This window comes from Doryrhamphus excisus, chromosome 17 (genome assembly GCF_030265055.1).
Source record: "Doryrhamphus excisus isolate RoL2022-K1 chromosome 17, RoL_Dexc_1.0, whole genome shotgun sequence".
NCBI classification, from domain to species: Eukaryota; Metazoa; Chordata; class Actinopteri; order Syngnathiformes; family Syngnathidae; genus Doryrhamphus; species Doryrhamphus excisus.
The window spans coordinates 17,319,152-17,345,578 of record NC_080482.1 but is presented as its reverse complement, the minus strand read 5'-3'; the positions used below and the strand labels follow the sequence as shown (position 1 = coordinate 17,345,578).

Below are 26,427 nucleotides of genomic sequence, written 5' to 3'. Positions count from 1 at the left end.
GGGTGGGGGCAGCGATGGAGAAGGCTCTGTCTCCCCAGGTTCGGAGCTTGGTTATTGTAATGATGCGGTGTACAGAAGTAAGTTTTTTTAGTCGCCATTAAAATAGACCGAATAAGGGAGAAGGGTTATGAGTGTGCTTTCTCCTCCGTTGTCACAATGATGCTCAAAGATAAAATCGGCGGCTTACACTCACCTAACACCTAACACTCACCTAACCTCGCCTCTGACGGCAACAAGTTCCAACACAAACTGAACACGCCATGCACGCGACGTAACCAGGACATCAAGGGATTTTCACGTCAAACGAAATATTTCCAAATAAACCACTTTTAGCTTCAGTTGTCATTGACTATGACGAGGGTAGCGAAACATACTTTTAAAAAATCGTTGTCAATTTGGGCCAAAGTCGTTCACATTATGTTATGGATTGCAAATGAACCGGTTGAAACAATTGCTTCCGTCATTTCGAGCATTCTGCGCGCCAATTATGTCCACAAAATGGCGACCTCGGCTTCAGCTCGTCAACTTCGACATCGTTTATATACTGTATATTCTCCTATTGTCGGAGCGAAACGCCACTATTCGTGCTTCAACGTGATTTAAAACTTTGATACTGACCTTGTAGCATTGCTTGTGCGGCGTCTGAGTTACATGGCAACTCCAGTGTTCTCCGTCAGGGTGTTGGAACGCCGACTCTATACCGAATTAAATTGGCGCCATTGAAAATGATGGTGTTGTAAGACAAACCGTTTACTTCGGCACTTCTCCACGGTCGTGGCGGTGTTAACTGTCACTATTTTCAACCCCAAACCGTGGTAAGGGGCGGCCTGACTTCGTCAGAGAAAGACAGACAGACAGGTTGCCTGCTGCTTCCGGTCAACTTTCTTTTTCGACTAGCCAGCAACGACAGAACAGCGCGCGCGCGCACACACGAGATCCCCGCACTTCCTGGTTCACGCTCAACCCGCCCCACATAGCTGGCCAAACACATGCCTGCAACAGCGTTGAACACTTCAAAAATTAACCCGGATTTTGCATCCACCTCGCGGGAGCGCGCACGCTCAGTTAAAACCGAAAATAAGTGACGCTGCGGGTTTTTTTCGCCACAGGATTTCAGATTAACGAAGATAGTATACCTTTTGTCTGCTTTATCAGTTACTATGAGATACCTAAAGCACACAGTATATGAAAACTTCGATTTATTGGCTTGGTATTTGTTTGGTATGTCAAGCATTTGACGCATGCGTATCCAGGAATACGGTGAGTGGAGCGGGTTAGACATTTACAATGTAATTGTGGCGCTTTGTAACACATTTCTTCCGCCATTTAGGTATTTCTGCATAACTAATGACAAATATGACCAAACCAACCAAACCACAAGGAAGAGTTGTTAACAGACAGTGAATGAGGCATGATGCAACAGTCGATCTCACCCGTTTGACATACTTTGGACTGTAAAATGAAAAATAAAAGTGTTGAACTTGGGGGTTCCACTCATTCATTCATTATGTGGCAACACAATGGTTATTTGGTGAATTTTAAATTCCCCATCTGCAAATATGGGTGCATGCATTCTACAGCGGGTGGATTTTGACCTGCCGAGATTTGCATGCACCCCCCACTTGGACCAGTATAACTGCTACATGTCTATAGTTCACATTATTGCTTTAAAGACATCCATCTCTCATGTGGATGTCATCACTTGAAAAAAAAAAAAGTTCCCATGTTGGAAATATGGGGTGCATGCATTTTACGGCAGGGCAGATTTTTGACCTGCTCATCTACACATTTCTTACATATAGTACCTTTAAGACTGACAGCACTCAGTCTGTGACCATCGCTGTCTATGGTCCTGAAGTCTCAGACAGGTCACAGCCCAGAAGGTCCTGCAATCAAACACATAGGATTTCTGAACATTTACACCTCTGACCACAACAGTCATAGTACATAGTACGGCTGACTTGGGGGCGAGAGGCGGGGTACACCCTGGACCGGTGGCCAGTACACCACAGCTGTAAAGTAAAGTATTACAATATCAAATTGCATTTTGTGAAAACAAACTAAATGATGTTGTAAATAGTACAGGCTATAAACATTAAGCATAACATCTTAAAACATAACCATCTAAAATGATCCTTATGCAGACATCGTCCATATCTTCTGGTCTGCATCTCCCCTGGCAGTAGCTCTAAGGACTTGGTCCAGATCATTGTCAAACTCGAGCCGCTCTCTTTCCATGTTGGCAGCAGGCCACATGACCCGGCGATGTTCGGAATGCCTGACACAGGGTGGGGATTGTGGAGCTTGGAGGTTCTGGGCACTGTGGGTTGACTCCGGGCCCGGCTCCTCCTGCGTCTCACCAGGTACTGGACCTGTGCATTGCACCACCAGCTTCCCCGTCAAGCATTTCATTTTGGTCTGGTGGATCTTCAGACCACGCTGGTTCTTGCAGACTTTGCCACATGGACAGGCTGCATTAGTTGTCGTTTTTCCATTAGCAAGGGTCGTTGCCTGATTGTCCGTCCTGTTGGGGTGCTCATCCTCAACCCCCTCTCGGGCACCCCTGGGGGTATGATTCTGTTGGGTTCTCCGTAGCTTGCTTGTGGGTGCCCCCTCATGGGAGCAGCAGCTTAGGTTGATAGCCCTCACCGCCCCGGTTACTGTCTTTCCAGTTGTCAGCTGTCTCTCCAGCAGTCGCCGTCCTTTTCATGGTTGTCATCCGGCCTATTCCCGGAGGTCACTGGCTTAGCCAGGTCAACTAGTTCTGACATACACTTTCGGTGCAACTTAGACACATCATCAGTGTTGTATTTTAAATAATGTACCTCGTACCAAAGTACGAAGTACATTTTTAACTTATCTTTTATACATTTTAAGAAATTTTTGTTTTTGTGTTACTACCCCAACCTTCCAAAAATGACCCGGTCAGGTTGTTTTATAGAAATATCTTCATAATGAAAAATTGCTATCATTTCATATTCCAGGTATTCCTCAAAAACATATTTGTGATATCATGTCGTTCACATTTTTTACTTATCTTTTATACATTTTAAGAAATTTTAGTTTTTGTGTTACTACCCCAACCTTCCATAAGTTTTCCTTTCTTATCTGATCACATTAGTAGTCAGCAATTCACTTGACCGTTGAAAGCTTCTCAGATGAGAACTTGATATATCTCGGTATATCATGGTTGAGACTATAAAAGTATTCAAGACAGTCACACGTCAAAGTAAATAAAAATGTATTTTTGCAATTCAATTCATACACACAGATCCTGTGGTCAAAATGAATTTAAAAGGTCGAGAAGCCTCAGTCCATGATCGCGTATCACATCAGTCGGCCGCCAGATTTGCATTTAACACACGCCCGGATGCTGAGAGAAGAAGCATAATAAATATCAAGGCTCCTCAGAGTGTCTGGGTGGTCTAACGGACGGAGGCTCATTTACGCTGAACTTGTGTGAAGGACGAGGGCAGCTGGATGGCTTTGCGGGAGTCTGGGGACAACCTCTGGGTGGCCGTGGGCAGCAGTTGGTTCCGTTTGATGATCTGCAAGGCCAACTGCGTGTTCCCTACAAACATCACACCAGAATAAAGCCAAAATGTTAAGAGAATTTTTTTATACAAGAATAAACCTGTGATATTTGAATTATTTGTACATAATAATTCAATTACACGTGTGTACACATGAAAAGGGCTAAAATGCTACTACGCCGATATTAGCATGCTAGCAATGCTAAAATGTCAGCAAGCCAAGTGCTTATATATGTCTACTTGTGAAAATGCAAAAAATGCTAGTATGCTAACAAGTAGCATGAAGTCCTACATTTATTTTATCTACATATTTAGATTCCTTGACCATGAACCATGGAAGAGTATGCTAACATGCTAATGTTAGTAAGAGACTAAGGAGCTGTCGATGGAGAGAGAGAAGGAGTCAACTTTAGATAAGGTGGATTTGGTGCCGATGAGTAAGAATTCAGTTTTATTGCTATTAAGTTTCAGAAAGTTAGAGGTGAACCATGATTTTATTTCAGAGAGACAGGAGGTGAGGGAGGGGGGCGGGAGTGTGGAGTTAGCTTTGGAAGAAAGGTAGAGCTGGGTGTCATCCGTGAAGCAGTGGAAGTGAATGTTAAATTTGCGGAAGATATGGCCGAGGGGGAGAAGATAGGTTATGAAAAGAAGGGGCCCCGGGACAGAGTCCTGGGGCGCACCTGTGGTGACTGGAGAGGGGTCGGAGGAGAAATACTTAAGCTGTATGAACTGATTGCAACAATGACATGTTTTCATGTAAAGTAAATGATAATAATAAGTGACAGCTGACCGTTCTGCAACTCCAGGTAGACTCCCAACAGGATGGCTTCAGGTGGGATCTCCTTGGTGTTCACCATAGAGGCAGCCTGAAAAAAACGACACAAATCCACATCAACTGCAATGCACAAAAAAACAATTAAGCCAAGACCGTAGCTTCAAAAAAACGGAAACCCTAAAATAAAAATAAAATGCTGAAAATGGGGGCGGCATGGTCGTCGAGTGGTTAGCGCGCAGACCTCACAGCTAGAGGACCAGGGTTCAATTCCACCCTCAGCCATCTCTGTGTGGAGTTTGCATGTTCTCCCCGTGCATGTGTGGGTTTTCTCCGGGTACTCCGGTTTCCTCCCACATTCCAAAAACATGCTAGGTTAATTAGCCACTCCAAATTGTCCATAGGTATGAATGTGAGTGTGAATGGTTGTTTGTCTATATGTGCCCTGGGATTGGCTGGCGACCAGTCCAGGGTGTACCCCGCCTCTCGCCCATAGACAGCTGGGATAGGCTCCAGCCCCCCCGCGACCCTCGTGAGGAAAAAGCGATAGAAAATGAATGAATGAATGCTGGAAATGGGAATGAGTATCTGCACTGTTACTGTTAATCAGCTGACAAATGACCTTAGGCATGCTTGATGCCAGTGTTTCCGGGAGACTAGTGGGAATGTTGATCCAGGTGGTGAAGATGCCTTCACGGACGGAATCCACTGTCTGGAATTGATGGCCATTTTTGTTAACTTCCCTTTCCCAATTGTTCCCCATTGGATTTAGATGAAGGGAACGCACTTGATGGTCCAAAATAGCGAGCTTATTGATCTGGAAGAAGTTCTTATTGAAGTGCAGCGTTGTCCTGTTGAAAAAGCCAGAGGGATGCCCTGCAACATCTCCACATAGATGGCTGTCGTTTCACGCCCCTGCACAACCTGAAGCTATATTGTTCCCGTTGAATGATGATCATGATGGCTTCCACCTTTCAATGTCCCATGTTTGGTGCCCTCCTGCCAATTCCGGCTAAGTTTGCTCACTGTGACACCACAATGAGCCAGACTTCATTATATGGGCGTGCCCGGGTACCGGCTGTTAGCTGTGCAAGATGAGTGGGCATGCTCTGAGTCGGGTCGTGGGTGGAATAAATTAAAAAAAAAACCAGAGTGTTTTGGAAAGCCAAGGAAATACAGCTGGAATAGGTGCAGATTCTGGAAGATGGAGAAAGCTTTCTGTGCTGGTTATTGTGTGTAGCTGCTCTATACAAGTCCACAAGTCAATACAAAGGTCCCCTTTAAGCATTTGATGAGCTGATGAACAGCTTATTTCAACTTTAATGCTGGTTTGCAATAAACTGAGACCAGTCCAGAGTACCTCGCCTCTCATCTAAAGTCAGCTGGGATAGGCTCCAGCATACCTGTGACCCTAGTGAAGATAAGTGGCAGAGAAAACGGGTGGATGGACGCTTACACAGAACACTTTTTTGTCGCACTCATTTCTGGCTGCATGGTGACCGAGTGGTTAGCGTGCAGCTAGGAGCTAGCTAGGAGACCCGGGTTCGATTTCCCGCTTGGGAATCTCTGTGTGGAGTTTGCATGTTCTCCCCGTTTGTCAGTTTTCTCCATGTACTGGCCTCTCGCCCGAAGACAGCTGGGATAGGCTCCAGCATGCACGCGGTATAGAAAATGGATGGATGTACTCTCATTTCTTCCTTTTCCATTTTCTCCAACAGTCCATCTCAGTCCATCTTTGATCTCAAGCTCGGCCAAGCCTTCCATAACCATAGCCCCCACCTTGTGGTGGCACAGCAAGCAAATGAGGCGCATTCAGGGACATCAGGTCATGACGCTATTTTTTTTCCAGTGGCGACCGACTGAAAGGAGTTGACAATCAAATCTTTACAAAACCAAATTCCAACTTGTGCGGGAACCCCGGTTACCTGATGAAGGCACTTGCGAGCTTTGTCATATTCGCTGCGCAAGCAGTACGCGCTGCCCAGGTTGAAGAGCATCATGGCCCGAGCTGACGCCACGCTGCTGGGATAACACAGAGGCGTCTGCTTCCCGGCTGCAAACACACAATGAAAACTTGCTCATTGCTGCGTTTCAAGTAAAACTTCCCCCCCATCATCCACAACAATCCTTCGGTGAAACATGAACACACATTTCTCTCTTTACTGTGCCTTCGAAAGAGAGACTAAGCATGTCGGAGCTAACGGTGCACGGAACAGGACAAACCCATTTGGATTATTGTATGAAGTCACAACACAATGCCTTGCTAGTGTCACCGTCACTGGCATTGGCTCAGGCCACTAAGGTAAGACTCCCTACTGGAAATGCTGCTGTGTTTGGAAATCATGCCTTTCATGTGTATCCTAGAAGATTGGGGCAACAAGCAGAAAAGTTGCTCAAATCTGAGATTCCGTCGAGTGGTTAGCACGCAGACCTCACAGCCAGGAGACCAGGGTTCAATCCCACCCTGGGCCATCTCTGTGTGGAGTTTGCATGTTCTCCCCGTGCATGCGTGGGTTTTCTCCGGGTACTCCGGTTTCCTCCCACATTCCAAAAACATGCTAGGTTAATTAGCCACTCCAAATTGTCCATAGGTATGAATGTGAGTGTGAATGGTTGTTTGTCTATATGCGCCCTGTGATTGGCTGGCCACCAGTCCAGGGTGTACCCCGCCTCTCGCCCGAAGACAGTTGGGATAGGCTCCAGCACCCCCCGCGACCCTCGTGAGGATAAGCGGTAGAAAATGAATGAATGAAAACCATAAAATGTTAAAGTTTTGTTTTTGTTTTTGTTTTTTTTTAGAGGGTTTTATCCAAAATTTTATTTTATCCAAATAGGTGTGTCCCATAACATTCATTGTTAGCTCCCTAATGCCAACTGTTTTTCTCACTTTGGCCTGCACAGACATGGGAAATAAATATGTGTTCATGATTGACGTAGCGATAGTGGATGATGGGAAAGAAAGAGTCGTTAGTATTTGGGTATACACTTACAGGATTCAGCTGGCTCATCTCCTTTATCAGATCCTGCTCGGGGAAAGCAAAAAAAAGGAGATTACGCATATTGTGGTGATTATGTGAAATGACCATAAATTTCAAACAAATTTAGTTATAAATGACCCACTTTCTGCGTTTGAGTTAAAAATATGTTTCTGGTCTTGCCCTGTGTTTATGAGCAACGACTGACAGGTGGCGCCAAATCTATTGAAATGTAATGGTAATGGTTTTGGTTCACTTGAACATGCATCAGATTACAATTGAGTGCATCCCATAATCAGTTCCCAGTTCCACATGTCCAAAAGAAGTAGGAAGAAGCAAAGCTTATTAAATCCTACCCCTCCATCTGGTACTTTTACAATCGCTAACTGTTACATTTGTTCACTTCCTGCTTTCTATAATACAGTTTAAGGTTTTTTGGTTTTTTTTAAATAATGTACCTCATACCGAAGTACTCGGTGATATGAGCATCCAATGCCATAATGTGTACCATAGTGCGTGTCAATATAGTGATATATATAGCACATCATGACTGGTTCAAGACTCTTCATCCTTGGATTTAGCAAACATCAACTGCTTGTATTGTTTCTTGAATTGGCTCATCGTTGTGCATTGTTTGATTTCCTTACTCAATCCATTCCATAGTTTGATTCCACATACTGAAATGCTATGGCTAGCATAACGTAGTCCTAGCATAGAAGTGTTTCAAATGTACTTCTTCCCTGAGATCATATTTCTCCTCTCTTGTAGAGAAGTATTGGATGACATTTTTAGCTAATTGCTTATTTTAGCCTTATGCATTATTTTAGCTGTTTGAAGATGAACTATATCAGCAAGTTGAAGTATTTGTCATTTTACAAATAAGGAGTTAGTATGTTCTCTGTAGGCGGCATTATGAATTATCCTTACTGACCTTTTTTGCAGTACATTTAGCCAGTGAAGATTGCTTTTATAGTTATTAGCCCATATTTCCACACAATAAATAAGATATGGTAGAACCAGAGAGCAATAAAGAGTGTGGAGTGATTTCTGATTGACAACAAATTTTGCTTTGTTCAATACTGAAATATTTCTGTCCACCTTATGTTGTATATTTGTAATATGAGGTTTCCAGCTCATATTTTCATCTATTGTGATCCCCAGAAATGTATTTTCCTTCACCCGTTCAATGTCTACACCGTCTATTTGTAGCAAACATCAACTGCTTGTATTGTTTCTTGAATTGGCTCATCGTTGTGCATTGTTTGATTTCCTTACTCAATCCATTCCATAGTTTGATTCCACATACTGAAATGCTATGGCTAGCATAACGTAGTCCTAGCATAGAAGTGTTTCAAATGTACTTCTTCCCTGAGATCATATTTCTCCTCTCGTATTTCTGTATAGGGAAACTGTGGTAAAGCATTCATTCAAATTCTCAAATTAAAATTTGTATAATGTGGTACTACAAATAGTAAATGTAACCAAGTATGAGAATTACCTACACAATAATATCCTCATTTATGGTAGTTAATTGGTACCAGAACTGACCGTGATATGCCAATTGCCGCAAAGTAGGATTCCTTACTTTTGCATGGAATATTTTCATAGACTGAGCATATAAAATCTGTTGACATGAAGAAGACTCATGCACGGATGTGTTCTGGTGTTCTTGTCAAAAGAATCGTAAAAGCAGTAGACCTGGGTCTTGCTCGCTGCTCTGCGTGCCCATCGACACGTCGTTGACATTCTCTGGGTTGAGGTGAGCGATCGCGTCGGAGATCCTGTCAAGTGACATCAGCGCCTCAGCAGCGTAGAGGTGACCGAGGAACCTGAACGCAGCAAACCCAACGGCTGTGTCATTCCAAGCATGGAGTCAAAGGTCGAGAATCGTTCGTGTCAATGTCAAGTTCCAGGCCAAAAACGTACTTGAGGGATCCCGACAGCTTTGATTGATGGAGCAGTTTCTCAGCGTGGTTCAGAGCCATCAGGTTATCGCCCAGTGCTAATGCAACGTAGGCACTGCACGCCAAGATGGAGCACCTGCACGTGACACGTCATGTAGCATTAACAACCGCCCCTCTGCATGTGCACACCCGGTTTGATTACCTGAGGTTTTCCACTTCCTGTTTTCTGAGAGGAGATGATGGCGCTGCAGAGAGTAGCTTGTCGGCTTCCTGACCTTTACCGCTGTCCAACACATGACGTGTAACAGAAGAGTGTGACATAGTTGGTAATGGGTTGATTTCATTTGAACATTTGACGAGACTTAAGACCAAGGGGGGCCGAGCCTTTTCTGTGGTCGGCCCCAAACTACGGAACTCTCTCCCCTCCCAAGTAAAAAAAGCCCCCCAACATCGAAAGCTTTAAGTCTCGTCTTAAAACCCACTTTTATTCTCGGGCTTTTAACTTGGAGTGAGTCGTATGGTCTTGTGTCCTTTAGTTCTTTCTTTTTATTTTAATTGCTTTTATTTTTTATACTAATAACTTGGAGGCTACCGTTTAGGTGGCTAGCTCTCTAGTTTGCGAGTTAGCATGTGTCTCAAGACCCTGCAGTTGCGCAATATGTTGTAAATAAAAAGAGTATAAATGTGACTATAGTCGTGTTTTGTCATGTCTACAGGGCTCTAATAATGCTTTGTTCATTTTAATATGAAAAAAATCATTTGTCTATCCACCAACAATATGTGCTTTCTTAACTTTTTATTATTATTATTATATTTATTTATTACTGATTGATTTTCTTTATTCTTGATCTTATTTTGTGTTTTGTTGTTTTTTTTTGGAAAACCTGATGCGGCCCAGCCTCGTCCAGACCCTAGCTCCAGTGGCCCCCTGGTAAATTGAGTTTGAGACCCCTGCCATACTGCCAAGAGTTTTTTTAAAAGCGGTTCTTGTTGGGTGTTGGTAAAACACGGACTGTGTAATTCCGGTGCTAATTTGCAAACCAATCCTTGCCAATCTTGAAATGGACCAATCAGAATCCTTTATTTAGACCGCGGTCCGCAGTCCGCATTTTACCCACACCCTGAATCTTTCTTGTTGGCGATGAACCAATGAGCGATGGTTTGACTAGGAAAACATCTATCATGGCGTCCCTGCCAACATGGTCTAATTCTTCAACAACTTGTGAAGGAAAAGAGCAAAAAGTGATGAAGCAGTGCCTCCTAAACAAGTATTAAATATAAGTAATAAAGTAATAAATGTGTCTATTCAATAATGTTTGATTGTGGTGCACAACTTGTAAATATCACTGCTTACTACGACTACCATGTGTAAGGTAGTATGGCATGCCATGTTAACATACGTTTCAGACATTCCTCCAAATACAATGCATCGGTACTATTATCTGATGAATTATCAGCATATTCGGGCAAGTAGTTCTCACCTTAAGGATTCCCCATGGGCAAGTCATTTTTGGTTTTAATGTAGAGCCCTGTTTTTAATATTTAAATATCTATTTTACTATTTAATTTCTTAAATGATCTTTTAGTTTTGGATTAAATCCAATTTGTGCCTTTTATTTATTGTATTTTATTTTCACTTTTTATTTTACTAGTCAGTGCAGCACTTTGGAAATTATATTTATAAAATGTGCTATATAAATAAAGTGGATTGGATTGGATTTGAACATGCATCAGATTCCAATTGAGTGCATCCCACAATCAGTTCCCAGTTCCACATGTCCAAAAGGAGTAGGAAGAAGCAAAGCTTATTAAATCCTACCCCTCCATCTGGTACTTTTACAATCATTAACTGTTACATTTGTTCACTTCCTGCTTTCTATAATACAGTTTAAAGTTGTTGTTGTTTTTTTTAATAATGTACCTCGTACCGAAGTACGAGTTGATATGAGCATCCAATGCCATAATGTGTACCATAGTAAGCATCAATATAGTGATATATATAGCACATCATGACTGGTTCAAGACTCTTCATCCTTGGATTTAGCAAACAAGAACACTATTTACTGTTCACATCAATGACGACATTTACCCCCAACAGCGGATCAGATAAAGATACGTTTCCTAAGACCGGGAGAGATTGTGTACATGCTGCGTGTGTGCGTTTGTCTTACCTGCAAGCATCGCTGTTCTCGCTGCCGCTCTCTGTGCTTCCTGACTGACTGGAGCTCTTGGAGCTGTTCTCCGTCTTTGCATCCTGCTGTTGGTGTTCAGGCAACAGCAGGAGAGCGTTCCTTAAGCAGATGGCTGCAAACTCCATACTGGCTACTGGGATGGCTGCTGATTGGCCCTCACTGCACAAAAAAAAACCAAGGAGATTGGATTTGAATCACAAAGACGTCCATGATGAAAGTCAAGGTAGTGAGTGTATGCACTAACCTGTAAATTGTGTTCTGCATGGACTGGGAAGCCAAAACAATCTTGCGATGGTAGCCCTGTCCCACAATTGACTGAACGATTCCTTTTTTACAAGGCAAACCTTTGTTTTCCTGTTCCGAACCCTGAAAGCAAACAATGACAAAAGTCCTCTTAGAGAGCAAGCATTAAAAAATTCCAAAAAACATTCCAAATGAAATTGCACTTGATGTTTATACAATGAAGTGCAAACACAGTAGATCCCTGCTGTTTGCGGGAGTTACATTCTGAGTAAGGATCGACCGATACATCGGCCGATCAATATATCGGGCTGATATTTGCGTTCTTTACTTGAATCGTATCGGCCGATACGCGCGAGGTTTCGCCGATATATTTTTCCGCCACATGATTTACAGACAGGCATCACATCGATGCTAGAAAGAACCTAAACTACGATAGAAAAGTTTTGCATATAGTTGAATATTTACTAGGGATTGACCGATATGGTTTTTTTGGGGCCGATGCATATACTGTTTTTTTTCCATTACCCTTAGCCGATGGCCGATTTTGCTTGTGCCAATATTTGTGGCCGATACTGCTTTTGATCCCTCAATTTACATGAAAAAATGACCATGATAATAAATATTACAGGTCTCATGTTTAAACAAATATTTATTGAAATGTAAACACTAGGGATCGACCGATATATGGGTTTTTTGGGGCCGATGCAGATACCGATTTTTTCCCCATCACCCTTAGTCGATGACCGATTTTGCTTGGGCCGATATCTGTGGCCGATACTGCTTTTGATCCCTCAATTTACATGAAAAAAATGACCATGATAACAAATATTACAGGTCTCATGTTTAATATTTACAAATATTTATTGAAATGTAAACACCGAACACAGTAGGATTCAGCTTTCTTAAACACATTTAAAAGGCATTATCAACTTTAAAAGGAATAAATATTCAACTATGTGCAAAACATTTCTGTCGTAGTTTAAATTTATCTGGCATCCATGTGATGACTGCTCCTTCGCAGCGTATCGGCCGATACCGATACAAGGAAAAAACGCAAATATCGGCTCGATATATCAACCGGCCGATGTATCGGTCGATCCTTAATATTTACTCCTTTTAAAGTTGACCTGTAATATTTGTTATCACTGTCATTTTTTCATATAAATTGAGGAAGCAAAAGCAGTATCGGCCACAAATATAGGCCCAAGCAAAATCGGCCATCGGCCGGAAAAAAAACATATCGGTCGATCCCTAATTCTGAGAGTAATCAATATGCTGGTGAAAATGTTGATTTTTGGGTTTTCTCCGGGTACTCCGGTTTCCTCCCACATTCCAAAAACATGCTAGGTTAATTAGCCACTCCAAATTGTCCATGGGTATGAATGTGAGTGTGAATGGTTGTTTGTCTATATGTGCCCTGGGATTGGCTGGCCACCAGTCCAGGGTGTACCCCGCCTCTCGCCCGAAGACAGCTGGGATAGGCTCCAGCACACCCGCGACCCTCGTGAGGATAAGCGGTAGAAGACTCGGTCCAGAGTTGAGTTTTAGCTTGGCGAGCGTTACGGCTGCAACAGCAGCTAATGTTAGGGATTGTTGCGCTTGTTGCGATGGAGTCTGGTGCGTGTGTGTCTCGCCTAACATTACTCACACCTCTAACCAGTGTAGAATACTACATATCAGGTTTTCTGAATATCTTTTATTTTAAAAAAATGCAAAATGTGCTTAAATATGCATATTTTTTCCCAACCAACCATATTCAACCGTTGCGCTTGTTGCGATGGAGTCTGGTGCTTGTGTGTCTCGCCTAACATGACTCACGCCGACTGACCAGTGTAGAATAGTACATATCATCAGGTTTTCCGAATGTCTTATTAAAAAAAATTGCAAAATGTGCTTAAATATGCATATTTTTTCCCAACAGACCATACTCAACCATGAAAGCGGCTTATTTTCGGGGGGGAAACAAAAATCCACAAACGTACAGGATAGTGAATGCTGGGAATGTGCGAGGATCTACTGTCCCTCTAAGAAGCTCCGACGCCGACCGCTGTACAATAAGTTTTCCACAAAACACACACTATCCTTATGGACTCACCGGACAACTAGAAGGTCTAAAACCAAGACAACTCCAAGATGAAATGAAAGCAAAAGGCTGAATGACTCTTACCCCTTTATTGGCAGAGATGCAACACTCCGCAAGCCGCAGCCACAGCCGAGGGTTGGAATGGTAAACCTGCACAGCCTCAATCAGACACTCGAAGGCGGCCAAAGGTCTGCCGATGTGCAGCAGCTGGATGCCACAGTTGTAGAGAAGCTCATAGCGTTTGTTGGCCAGGAGAGCACACATGGGGATACCTGTGAATTTCTTGGCTGAAGGCAGAGTGAGCAAGGGGGGAAAAAAAGGGAGCAAATAAAAAAAAAACAGTAAAATGACAATGTAGAGTTCTGAGCATCATGGGAATGAATGTTATACCAAATTTTTTTCAACAGTTTATTCTCGAGTGTTTTCCCTCTAAAAACAAGAATTAGGTGCACAAGTTTGAATTTATTTTGAATTTTCCCACATACATCATCCTCTTAACCCTTAGATGCACAAGTGGGTCAAAAATGACCCGGTCAGGTTGTTTTCTTCAAATATCTTCATAATGAAAAATTGTTATCATTTCATATTCCAGGTATTCCTCAAAAAACATGTTTTTGACATCATGCCGTTCACATTTTTAACTTATCTTTTATACATTTTAAGAAATTTTTGTGTTTGTGTTACGACCCCAACCTTCCATAAGTGGGTCAAAAATGACCCGGTCAGGTTGTTTTCTTGAAATATCTTCGTAAAGAAAATTTGTTATTTCATATTCCAGGTATTCCTCAAAAAATATGTTTTTGATATCATGTTGTTCACATTTTTAACTTATCTTTTATACATTTTAAGAAATTTATGGAACCCTAACTTATTACATAGATATTTCAAGTATATAATATACATTATTATAATATTTATCATAGTATCTCAAATGTTTTTTTTTTTGGCATATACCATGTCTATATAGCTCGAGAAGACAATATTCTGTGTGCCTTGAATCAGTGATCATTACAAGAGGAATGGCCGCTACCAAAGGGACAGCTTATGGGATTGAATGAATTAACGTAACTGAAGTGAACTGAATGTCATTTTCCCCAGGTCCGGTCTCAAGGTTATGTTCAGGGGAAATGTGAAATCAAACCTTTCCATACCAACAAGAAATGTTAGAGAAGAAGACAACTGACCCACCTTGCCCGTTACCGCCGTCTCCAAGCTGTGCGCAAGTGTGGTCGTTCTCTTGTAAAGCCTTCTTGAAGTAGAAAATGCCGAAGTTATGTTTCCCCATTGCAAAGTGGATGCAGCCGAGATTGTTCCAGAACATACACCGCATACACTCGCCTGAACGCAGACCAGAGACAGTTCAAATGCCACAAAGACGACAAAGCTGTTCAATGTTGCATTCATGCACATTGACATTTTCATCAATTTCATCAAATTTCATCTGAGCTTCTCCAGACATTTGGAGAGGAACAATATGTGTCACCTGTCTTGATGGGTCCAGGGTGTTCTGCTATGTTGGAGCTGTTGAGCAGCTTCACTGCTTTCCGGTAGTTTCCTCGCAGATATTCAAAGTTACTCTTGAGGAATAGCGAAGGCGCAGACTGACATGGAAGAGAAATTCACCTTCGTCAATTCAATGATGTTTAACAATTTATTTAACATATTTAGCCATGCTAATGCTAATTAGGTTGCAGAAAGTGTCATACATTTAGCATTAACTTTAAATATTATGGGAACATAAGTCATAATTGTGATTTTAAAAAAATTCAAGGAAAAGTTGCAATTGTTGGAAAATTTAAATGAATCCTAAGGAAAGAAAAAAACATTGTTTACAAGAATAAGGACAAAATAATGTCATCTTCGTAGCATTGAGTTAAATTTTAAAAAACCTTTTTTAAAAAAAAAAATATTTTTTTTAATAATATGAGAAACATAATGTGGGGAAAAAAGGACAACATTATGGGAATCATGTCAAAACATAATGGGGATTAAGTCATCATTACAAGAGGAAAATGTACAAAAAAAGTTAAACGTAAAAAAAAAGCAGAAATGAAAAAAACATTGTTTACGAGAATAAGGACAAAATAATGTAATCTTCGTAGCATTGAGTTAAATTAAAATAAAATTTAACTTTTTATAAATAATTTTAAATTTAAACTTTTTAATATTATGAGAAACATAATGTGGGAAAAAAGGACAACATTATGGGAATCATGTCAAAACATAATGCGTATTAAGTCATCATTACAAGAGGAAAATGTACAAAAAAAAGTTCAAATAACGTAAAAAAAAAGGCAGAAATGAAAAAAACATTGGAACGACAAAAGAAGTCTCAATTTTATGAGCATAAACTGACATTATAAAGAAGAATAATGTCATTTTAGTAACAGAGTTGAAATATTAAAGAATACACGTATATTGTTGTAAAGTTATCAGAAAAAAACAAAACACAATTTTGGAAGTTGAGGTTGGGGGAAAAGATCCATACTATTATAGGAATAAAGTCAAAATTTGATGTGAATAAAGTAATCTTAATTAAAAAATGCACAAGAAAAAGTTGAAATAGCTAGAAAAAAAATCCCAAAAAACATAATTTTAAGAGAATAAAATGTAAATATTTTTACGAGAAAAAGTTACTATTTTATGTGAATAAACTGGTAATATTATGAGGAAGAATAATGTCATTGTAGTAGCATGGTGTTAAAATATGAACGCAAAAAGAGTAATATTTAAAGGGGGAACTGCAATTTTTTGGGAATTTTGCTTATGCTCAATCTTAATGCAAAACAGGAACACATTTCTTTGCCTTTTCTGTGCATTTTAACGTGAGAAGACAAGTTAATATGAGCTAGCTAACAACGGACGTCATGGGAAATACCTATTTTTATGCTAAAGCCCTCACAAAAAAAGCCAACAGTGTTACATATACAAGTCTACCGAGTCTTTTTAGCGGGCTTCATATTCGAAATAGGTGTATCCCAGTGACAGCATTGTTAGCTATCATAACTCCTTTTGTTGTGTCATAATGCACAGAAAAGGGAAAAAGATATGTATTCATGTTTCACATAAGGATTGTGAATGATGGGCAAAATTCCAAAGAAAAATGCAGTTCCCCTTTAAATACTATGGGGAAACAAAAAACTTAAAAGTTAAAAAAAAATGACATGAATAAAGTCATAATTACAAGAAGAAAATGTACGAGAAAACTATGATGTAATATTATGAGGAAGAACAATGTCCTTTTAGTGGCATAGATTTAAAATATTAAAGAAAAAACATATTTTTTGTTGTAAAGGATACATAAAACAAAAGTTGTCATTTTAGGAAAATTAGGGTAGGGAAAAAGTTATAAAATTATGAAAATTAAGTCATAATATTACACAAAGAAAATTTTTACATTATTTACGAGGAATATTTTATTTAAAAAAAGGGGGAAAACAAAGCACAAAGTTAAGCTCATACACACCTAAGCTGAGATGTTGTGTTTTTTTTTTAAATACTGACCCCTATTAGGTAAAAAAAAATGACATGAATAAAGTCATAATTACAAGAAGAAAATGTACGAGAAAACTATGATGTAATATTATGAGGAAGAACAATGTCCTTTTAGTGGCATAGAGTTGAAATATTAAAGAAAAAATATATTTTTTGTTGTAATATGATACACAAACAAAACAAAAGTTGTCATATTGGCAAAATTAGGGTAGGGAAAAGTTATAAAATTATGGAAATGAAGTCATAATATTGCACGAAGAGAATTTTTACATTATTTACGAGGAATATTTTATTTAAAAAAGGGGGAAAACAAAGCATAAAGTTAAGTTCATACACACCTAAGCTGAGATGTCGTTTTTTTTTTTTTTAAATAGTGACCCCTATTAAGTAAAAAAAAAATTAAAATGACATGAACAAAGTCATAATTACAAGAAGAAAATGTACGAGAAAACTATGATGTAATATTATGAGGAAGAACAATGTCCTTTTAGTGGCATAGAGTTGAAATATTAAAGAAAAAATATATTTTTGTTGTAATATGATACACAAAACAAAAGTTGTCATTTTGGGAAAATTAGGGTAGGGAAAAAGTTATAAAATTATGGAAATGAAGTCATAATATTGCACGAAGAATTTTTTTTACATTATTTACGAGGAATATTTTATTTAAAAAAAAAAACAAAGCACAAAGTTAAGTTCATACACACCTAAGCTGAGATGTCGTTTTTTTTTGTTTTTTTTTTTAAATACATCTAACTGTGTTGTTTTACGGAATATCAAAACGCATGATTTCATGAAAAACATGGAGACTCACGTTTCCTGCCGTGTTCATCACGGACTTGATCTCCCTTTTACACGCCTTGGAGGATTTCATCTGAATGTAGGCTCTGACTTTATACTGCAGAGGAGGAGTAATAGCTGTGAACAGCAGGTAGAACCCAAACAGCGGAGGAAGTACACCATATACCTGATGCATCTTGGATTTAGCTGCCTCGATCATTGCTGAGAAGTCGGCCTTCTGGCTCCCCCCGTTTTTGTTGTTCTGAAAACAAAGGACGGGGTGAAGTGCTTGCAACGTTGACAGATGCTGAGGTTCAACTGAGGTTCAACTTAACAGCGAATGAACGACAATGTGAGCAGCGGGTCGTCCGTACCTCTCCTTTGCCGTTCTTGTTGCTTCCTTGCACAGACAGTTTGTCCAGCACCGCCAACAGGTGGAGGGCCTTCTCAGGCTGGAAGGTGAGCAGGTACAAATCCACCAGCAGAAAACACACAGCCTGGGAGAACTTTTCTTCTAGGACAAATACCACAATGACTCCATGCCACAACTCCATGGGTTTCCTTTTAAAGCAGGGGTGTCCAAACCTTCTTCCGGCCAGGGGAAAAAAAATTCATATAAATATAAAAATGAATAATAAAATAATAAATAAATACAAATAATAAAAACAATAATAAAAACGTATATTTCAAGACATGCATCTCATCTTTGTCGTATACAGTAACTATGGCCTTTTTCCCCATTTTGTGGCTGTTTTGTTTTTACATTTAAATTATATATTTCCTCACAATATCACAAGACCTTTTCCTCTTAATATTTTGACTTTATTCCAATAACATGAATGCTGATTTTTCTATTTTGATGCATGTGGCTTGTGTTGTTTTTTTTTGTAGTTTGTAGTTACAAATGTAAGAGTTAGTGATTGTAAAAGTACCAGATGGAGGGGTAGGATTTAATAAGCTTTGCTTCTTCCTACTCCTTTTGGACATGTGGAACTGGGAACTGATTATGGGATGCACTCAATTGGAATCTGATGCATGTTCAAATGAAATTAAACCATTACCATTTTCAGAATGTGGCACCGCAGGCCAGAGTTTGGGCACCCCTGTTTTAAAGCAATCAAACATTTCCCAATGAAGACATATCCTTCAGCATTCATACCAAATGGTTCCAGGAACTGATAAAGTCTCTCTCCGATGGAAATGGCTTCAGAGTATTGCCGCATATGATAGTGGATGATGGCTTGATTGTAGTACAACAAGCTGTTCTCGACGTCATCCAGCCCATCCACGTCCTCCGTTGCTGTGTGAACCTGGACGGAAGACAAAGTCTTGTCTCACGATCCACCAGGCGATCTGGTTACAAGCGCTTACCTGGTTCTTCATGGCCATGAGGCTTTGCTTCAGAGTTCCGGTGGTAGTCTGACCGCTCTTGTAAAACTCCACAACGGCTTTATTCAAAGCGATCTTGTAGTCCTCCTTGTTCAGCTCCTGCAGGGCTTCCAGGTGCCTGAGAGACTCGTTGTACTTACCGGCCTGCCAAGACAGGACTGGCGTATTTATTCTCATTGTTCTCAAACGTGGGGGAAAACTTCTGTCAAATCATGCTGTTTTATGAGCGAATTATTAGTCAGAAAATTAGCATATTGAAGCAAACCATACGTATTTATTTCCTAAATGAACTTACAAGCATAAAAATGTTGAAATGATGTACAAGGTAAGGCACTGAGATAAAGCATTCAAAGATGATGTGATGATATGAAGTATTCTACAGTGGTCACTAGGGGTCAGTAATGTTACTGTAAGTGTTGGCTGAGACGCACAAGCATCAGATCCGATCGCCCAAACAAAAGGCTTTTATTGACAATGTCGCACAGGCCTTATGTCTTAAATGTCTTATTTTGTCTTATTATGGTTACTCTATTGGGCAATAGGAGTGTAAAGCTGAAATTTAATGTCTAGATCAGTGATTTTCAACCACTGTGCCGCGGTACACTAGTGTACCTTGAGAAACCGTCAGGTGTGCCGTGAGGAATTATCCAATATCACTTTTTATAATTAACATTTATTAATCATCATTTGCAAATATGATGTCAATAGCCATTATGTCAATAGTATACATGGACCCAAATATTACAATTCACATTGGAATATTCCTTTAACCCAGGGGTCTCAAACACGCGGCCCGCAGGACACTAGTTTGAGGCCCCCGCCTTGATATGAAAGTTTAATGTTTAAGTTTGATACGGATGCTGTATGGTATCATGTACCCAGAAAAAATGATTACGTTTGATTCATGTTCATGTTAAAGGTTAAATAACTGTTAATAGTTATCCTCCCTATCCGTGTGGAAGTGGTAAGTTTTTGGCTTTTTAAGTTTAAAGGAAATAGCTTGGAGGCTACCGTTTAGTTCGCTAGCTCTCTAGCTTGCGAGTTAGCCTGTGTCACATGACCCTGCAGTTGCGCAATATGTTGTAAATAAAAAGAGTATAAATGTGACTATAGTCGTGTTTTGTCATGTCTACAGGGCTCTAATAATGCTTTGTTCATTTTAATCTGAAAAAAAATCCTTTGTCTACCCACCAACTATGTGGTTTCTTAATTTTTAATTATTTGCAGTTTTATTATTATTACATTTATTTATTACTGATTGATTTTCTTTATTCTTGATCTTATTTTGTGTAGAAAAATAAAAATGTTATATAAAAGATATTTGAGAACAGTGGAATGTTTTATCAGAGCTTTTCTTGTAGAAAATCGGAACCAAAACAAAGTTTATTCATTTTTCTGTTTTTAATAAATGCGTTTTTTTTTTTTGGAAAACCTGATGCGGCCCAGCCTCGCCCAGACCCTAGCTCCAGTGGCCCCCAGGTAAATTGAGTTTGATACCCCTGATCTAAACCCTTCTATACTTTATTCACAAGTGCAGTTTTATTAAAAAAGAAAATGTATATCTATATAAAACATGTCCTGAGTTTAATTATAAAATATTAGCAAGATTGAATTTGATCTTTTCCTGTTTAAATTGATCCCGGGTGCGTTCTTCCAGCGCATGCTCAGATATGACGTAACACGCAGATCCAGACGTTCTTCACTTTTAAAAATGGAGGCCAGCAATCGGCACTGGACTAAGCAAAGTTTGTTTTTGATTCAAACTAAATTTCAAGACTGGACAGACGAAAAACTGCCAATACGGAGTTATTCCAACAAGTGAAAGAAAAACTCGGGGAAGCCATATCACGTGATGTTGATGTTTACGTTTTACTGGGCATGCCCTATTGACTATTCTGGTTGATTTTCACGGCGCATGTAGACAAGAGATTGGAATATTCCTTTCCATGGATACCATTGTTTCCCAAAAGGTCATTCGGAAAGAGAAGAAGTGGTGATGTAAAAACGTGGCTACTGTGGAGTGTCTGTGGTGTAAAGACTGGCAGAGCAATGTAATATTATATGTAATATAATATAATGTAATATTGGTCCGTGTGGCAACACCTACCTTGTTCCTCCCATAGACTTATTGATGCACGTGTGAGGTCGTGGGGACATTTTGGAACATTTTTGGTTCGTGGTGTGCCACAAGATTTTTACAATGTAAAAAACGTGCCGTGGCTCAAAAAAGGTTGAAAAACACTGGTCTAGATGACTCTAATAATGTTAAATACTATATATTTAGAAGGTCGGAAATATGTCTTAAATGTCTTATGTTTATCTTATGTTATTTCTTTCTTATTATGGCTGTTATGTTGGGCAAGAGGTGTATAAAGTGACTATGGGGTGTTATTTCATGTCTCGAGGGCTCTAATATTAAAATGGTTTGAATTTACAAGGTCATAAATATGTCTTATTTTTTTCTTATTATATGTACTATATTTGGGTAATAGGAGAGTAAAGGTGTAAAGGTGACTCGTGTCGAGAGGCTATCTGAACAAAACATTCACATCTCGTCTTATAGGTGACAAAGACAAACCCTTATTAGTATAACTTCTCGTAACATATCTTAGCTTGAATGAATTGATTTTATTTTTAGAATATGCAGAGAGTGGATGGACACCCCTGCTGGATATGATCAATACTTGGAGTTAATCATTCGGAGTGTCTTTCCAAGCAAATGGTGCCAATTCTAAGAAAAAAAAGACAACATTTACCAAGAAGGATTCATACGCGCAGGCGGCCATTTCTTTCTCTTGGTCTGTCATTCCGGGCGAAGACGCGTTGTCGTGCTTTGTGTCGTTTTGCTCTGATGGGACAGAAAAACAAGACGAGTTGAATCTTCTACAGACATTCGTATCCATATATATATATATATATATATACCTACTTGTTTTTCAAGGGCATTGAATGTTTTGGTGAATTTTTGGCCAAATAAAAATATGTGTAACACGCTTCAAATCAAATCAACTTTATTTGTAGAGCACTTTTCCTGCAAAGACATGCAACACAAAGTGCTTTACAGAATTCAAAACAATTACCACAATTAAAAGGAAAAACAATTACTAAGAAAGCCCCTCCCTCCCACCCTCCATACTAGACACACACACACACACACACACAGTAGGGAGACATGGCATGGCTTTGAGGATCAAGGAAACGCCACCTTTGGGGCCGTCCACACTGGGAGGAGCCGCAGGCAGTGTCATCGGGGGACCAGCACCCGGGCCCCCCGACTCCGACAGACGGGCGGACCCCCACATCAAAGGGAGGAACCCCCAGCCGGCCGGGTCGAAGGGACCCAAGGATGGCGCCCCCTCAGCAGACCCGACACAGCCCCCAGTGTGGAGGCCCCCCGAGGAAACACTGGAGTTAAAAGCCAAAGACTAAGAGCATAAAATAGGACTAAAAATATTTTTAAAATTTTAAAATATGAGTTAAAAGCCTGATTAAAAAGGTGTGTCTTTAATCTTTTTTAAAAATATCAACAGTCTCCGCAGTCCTGAGGCTCTCCGGCAGGCTGTTCCTCAGGTGGGGGCCATAGTGGCTAAATGCTGCCTCACTGTGGGTTTTGGTTCTGGGTTTTGGTATTGTTACAAGGCCAGTGCCGGAGGGCCGCAGGGTCCGCGGGGGTTGATATGGTAAAAGCAGATCAGAAATATAAGACGGTGCAAGGCCGTTTAGACATTTAAAAACCAGTAAGAGAATCCATCCTGAAGCGGACGCGGAGCCAATGTAGCCACTTTAAAACTGGTGTAATGTGTTAATCCTTATTTGACAACAATTTAACAATATTTCACAAAACTAACGTTTATAAAGTCCATGTTATTTTTTTACTATTTTATGTCAGTGCATAAAATGTCCATAAATGAAAAGTAAAAATCCTTACATTTCCATTGGGTGATTTTGCCCAGTATTTCAGAAAGGGATGTCGCTCACCCAACTTTTTCAATGTGATGTCAGCCTCTGCACACATTGCTACAAAATCTTCAACAAACGGTAGTGGTCCACAATTCTGACCATTATAGGACCATAGATCTCCTGAGACCTCCTTATTAGAATTCATCACTACCATTTATAGTAGGGGTGTCCAAAGTGCGGCCTGAAGTCCATTTCTTTTTAATGACCTATGGCACATTCTAAAAATACTCATTATTAAAAACTTCATTCATTCATTTTCTACCGCTTATCCTCACAAGGGTTGTGGGGGGGCTGGAGCCTATCCCAGCTGTCTTTGGGCGAAAGGCGGGGTACACCCTGGACTGGTGGCCAGCCAATCACAGGGCGCATATAGACAAACAACCATTCACACTCACATTCATACCCATGGACAATTTGGAATGGCTAATTAACCTAGCATGTTTTTGGAATGTGGGAGGAAACCAGAGTACCGGAGAAAACCCACGCATGCACAGGGAGAACATGCAAACTCCACACAGGGACGGCCGAGGGTGGAATTGAACCCTGGTTAACCCTGCGCTAACCACTTGATCGCCGTGCCACCCCAAAAACTTATATTTCAAGACAAAAATGCATCTCATCTTTGTCATATACAGTAACTGTGGCCTTTTCCCCATTTTTGGCTGTTTTGTTTTTACATTTTCCAAATATTTCACCTCTTTTTGTAAATGTTCTTTGTCATACTATGACTTTATTCCCATAGTATCAAAACTTTTTTCTCTACTTCATTTTCCAAAAATGACAACTTTATTTTGTTTTGTGCCTCAGGAAGCACAAATCAGAGGAAAGACAGTTGGAATAGGTGCAGAATCTGGAAAATCTTTTCTGTGCTGGTTATTTGGTGTAGCTGCTCTATAGGAGACCACGACTCAATACAAAGGATCAAAAAAATAACATAATAGGTCCCCTTTATATGATATATTTCCTCACAATATCACAAGACCTTTTCCTCTTAATATTAATATTTTATTTCAATAATATGAATGCTGATTTTTCTATTTTGATGCATGTGGTTTTGTTGGGTTTTTTTGGTAGTTATATTTTAGAAAAATACAAAACAATAAAAAAAAAATTATATCAGAAAGGCAGGAAGTGAACAAATGTAAGAGTTAGTGATTGTAAAAGTACCAGATGGAGGGGTAGGATTTAATAAGCTTTGCTTCTTCCTACTCCTTTTGGACATGTGGAACTGGGAACTGATTATGGGATGCACTCAATTGTAACATGATGCACGTTCAAATGAAGTTTGGGCAAAAAGGGTGGTCATTTTAACAATAGCTGAAATATTAGGGGAATACAGTTAAACCAAAAGTGGTCATCTTTTAACAAAAAAGTCACCATTTTACAAAAATTAGGTTGTAATATGAAGAAAAATATATTTTATATATCTGCTCCGTTTTTAGTGTTTAATAGTGCTTCATTAATTGTTAATTGTGCCAGCTTTTTGTCATGTCTTTTACCTTTAGTATTTCAATTTAATGCTGCTAAAATTACATTATTGCTCATATTATGATGCTATTCTCATAAATTATCATTTAAAAAATTATATATTTTTTTCTTAATATTTGGACTTTGTTCTCCTAACATTTCTGCAACTTAATTTGACAAAAACTACTTGTTTTGTTTGTCATATTAGGACTTTTTGTCATGTCTTTTACCTTTAATATTTCAACTTAATGCTACTAAAATTACATTATTGCTCATATTATGATGCTATTCTCATAAATTATTATTTAAAAAATTATATATTTTTTTCTTATTATTTGGACTTTATTGTTATACATTTACTGCTGTTTTGTTTTTTGGTGTTCTTATTCAGAATATGCAGGAGACCGATAAAAAAAAACGGCAAAGAGACGCACTTTGGACATTTTTCAAGCACTGGATCGGTCACTGCATACGAGCCTGCATCATTTTTTAAAATATATTTAATATATATATATATATATATATATATATATATATATATATATATATATATATATATATATATATATATATATATATATATATATATATATAATAAAATATATTTTGTATTAATTGATATGTAAAATGTGTCTAACCCTGCAAATGCATATGTACACTATAATTGAACAACACATCAACAGAGATTTGTGAAAATAAACATCAAAGAAAACATAAAAATATCGATCTAACCACTCTTGAATGATTCCACACCGATAGTATCGCGGTGCCACCGCGATGATATCGATATTTGGATCGAGCCTCCCACCTCTCGTGCTTTGCGTCGTTGTTTTGAGCCATTTCGACATATTCGTGAGCTGACGTTAGCACACTCCGTCATGAGACCGTTCGTCCATCCCAAATCAACTCCCAGCGCATCGGTATCATTGATGCTCATCACAAAGCACAGAAAACACACACCATCCCAACACGTACAAACGTATGGCAGCGATGCAGGCGCATCAGTGAAGCTCGGAGGAAAGTACATAAACAACTCTAAAAAATGAACACAAACTAACACCCGAACAGCGGCTATTTACACCATGTGTTAGCAACCACGGTGTTTAAGCATGAATTACGTCTACGTTCAAACGCCAATTCAACCGACTCCTAAGCTAAAGCTAACCAGCTAGCATGAACTAATCACCTTACCTGTGTTTTCTGCCATGCTGAGATGTGACTTGGGGCGGTAAGAGATTCAGTTTTCAGTTCTGGTGCCGATTAAATCGCTGGCCTATTTCAGCTGCGTAAATATGAATTCTATGTTTGCACACTGTAGTGTTTCACACAGAAGGTAGCTCACACAAACACACAAAAAAATCTGTCACTTTCCCATGCGTCTTCTTCCTTGTGGTTGTCGACGAGTTGCATGGAACTGCAGCGCCCTCTCTGTATTGGAGTGGAACAGATGCATATAATACCATTTATTTTTTGTCCAATTATTCCGAATTCAAACCACAAACTCATTCTAAAAAATGTGAAAAGAAATGACCTTGATTACAAATTACATTCAGTAATCACGCATGTTATCTGATATGAACTCTTACAGGAAAAAAGGAAGATATACAACAGACCGAGTAGAACACATACAACGC

At 39.5% G+C, this 26,427-nt stretch overlaps 1 protein-coding gene and 1 long non-coding RNA gene across 3 annotated transcripts; one reads left to right on the top strand and one right to left on the bottom strand.

The window, feature by feature from the left end:
• The first annotated feature begins 1,086 nt into the window (after positions 1–1,086).
• LOC131105568 (uncharacterized) lies at positions 1,087–1,485 on the top strand. Its single transcript, XR_009119960.1, has 2 exons — positions 1,087–1,260; positions 1,331–1,485. It is a non-coding gene; the product is annotated as an uncharacterized LOC131105568 (long non-coding RNA).
• Positions 1,486–3,224: 1,739 nt separating this feature from the next.
• On the bottom strand, positions 3,225–26,218 carry cnot10 (CCR4-NOT transcription complex, subunit 10). 2 transcript variants are annotated; one of them, XM_058053826.1, is made up of 20 exons: positions 25,985–26,218; positions 22,123–22,214; positions 19,349–19,510; positions 19,137–19,287; positions 18,352–18,491; positions 18,165–18,239; positions 18,012–18,095; positions 15,186–15,303; positions 14,891–15,040; positions 13,787–13,989; positions 11,621–11,742; positions 11,356–11,535; positions 9,387–9,467; positions 9,207–9,320; positions 8,979–9,109; positions 7,296–7,328; positions 6,231–6,358; positions 4,324–4,399; positions 3,449–3,571; positions 3,225–3,373 (listed from the first exon to the last, which is right to left on the bottom strand). In XM_058053826.1, exons 1-20 carry the CDS (start codon positions 25,998–26,000, stop codon positions 3,333–3,335), a joined length of 2,220 nt encoding a protein of 739 aa, XP_057909809.1. In that variant the 5' UTR covers positions 26,001–26,218; the 3' UTR covers positions 3,225–3,332. The 2 variants fall into 2 exon arrangements, with proteins under 2 accessions (XP_057909809.1, XP_057909810.1); XM_058053827.1 differs by having other exon boundaries at positions 18,352–18,488; positions 25,985–26,216.
• Between the last annotated feature and the right edge of the window lie 209 nt (positions 26,219–26,427).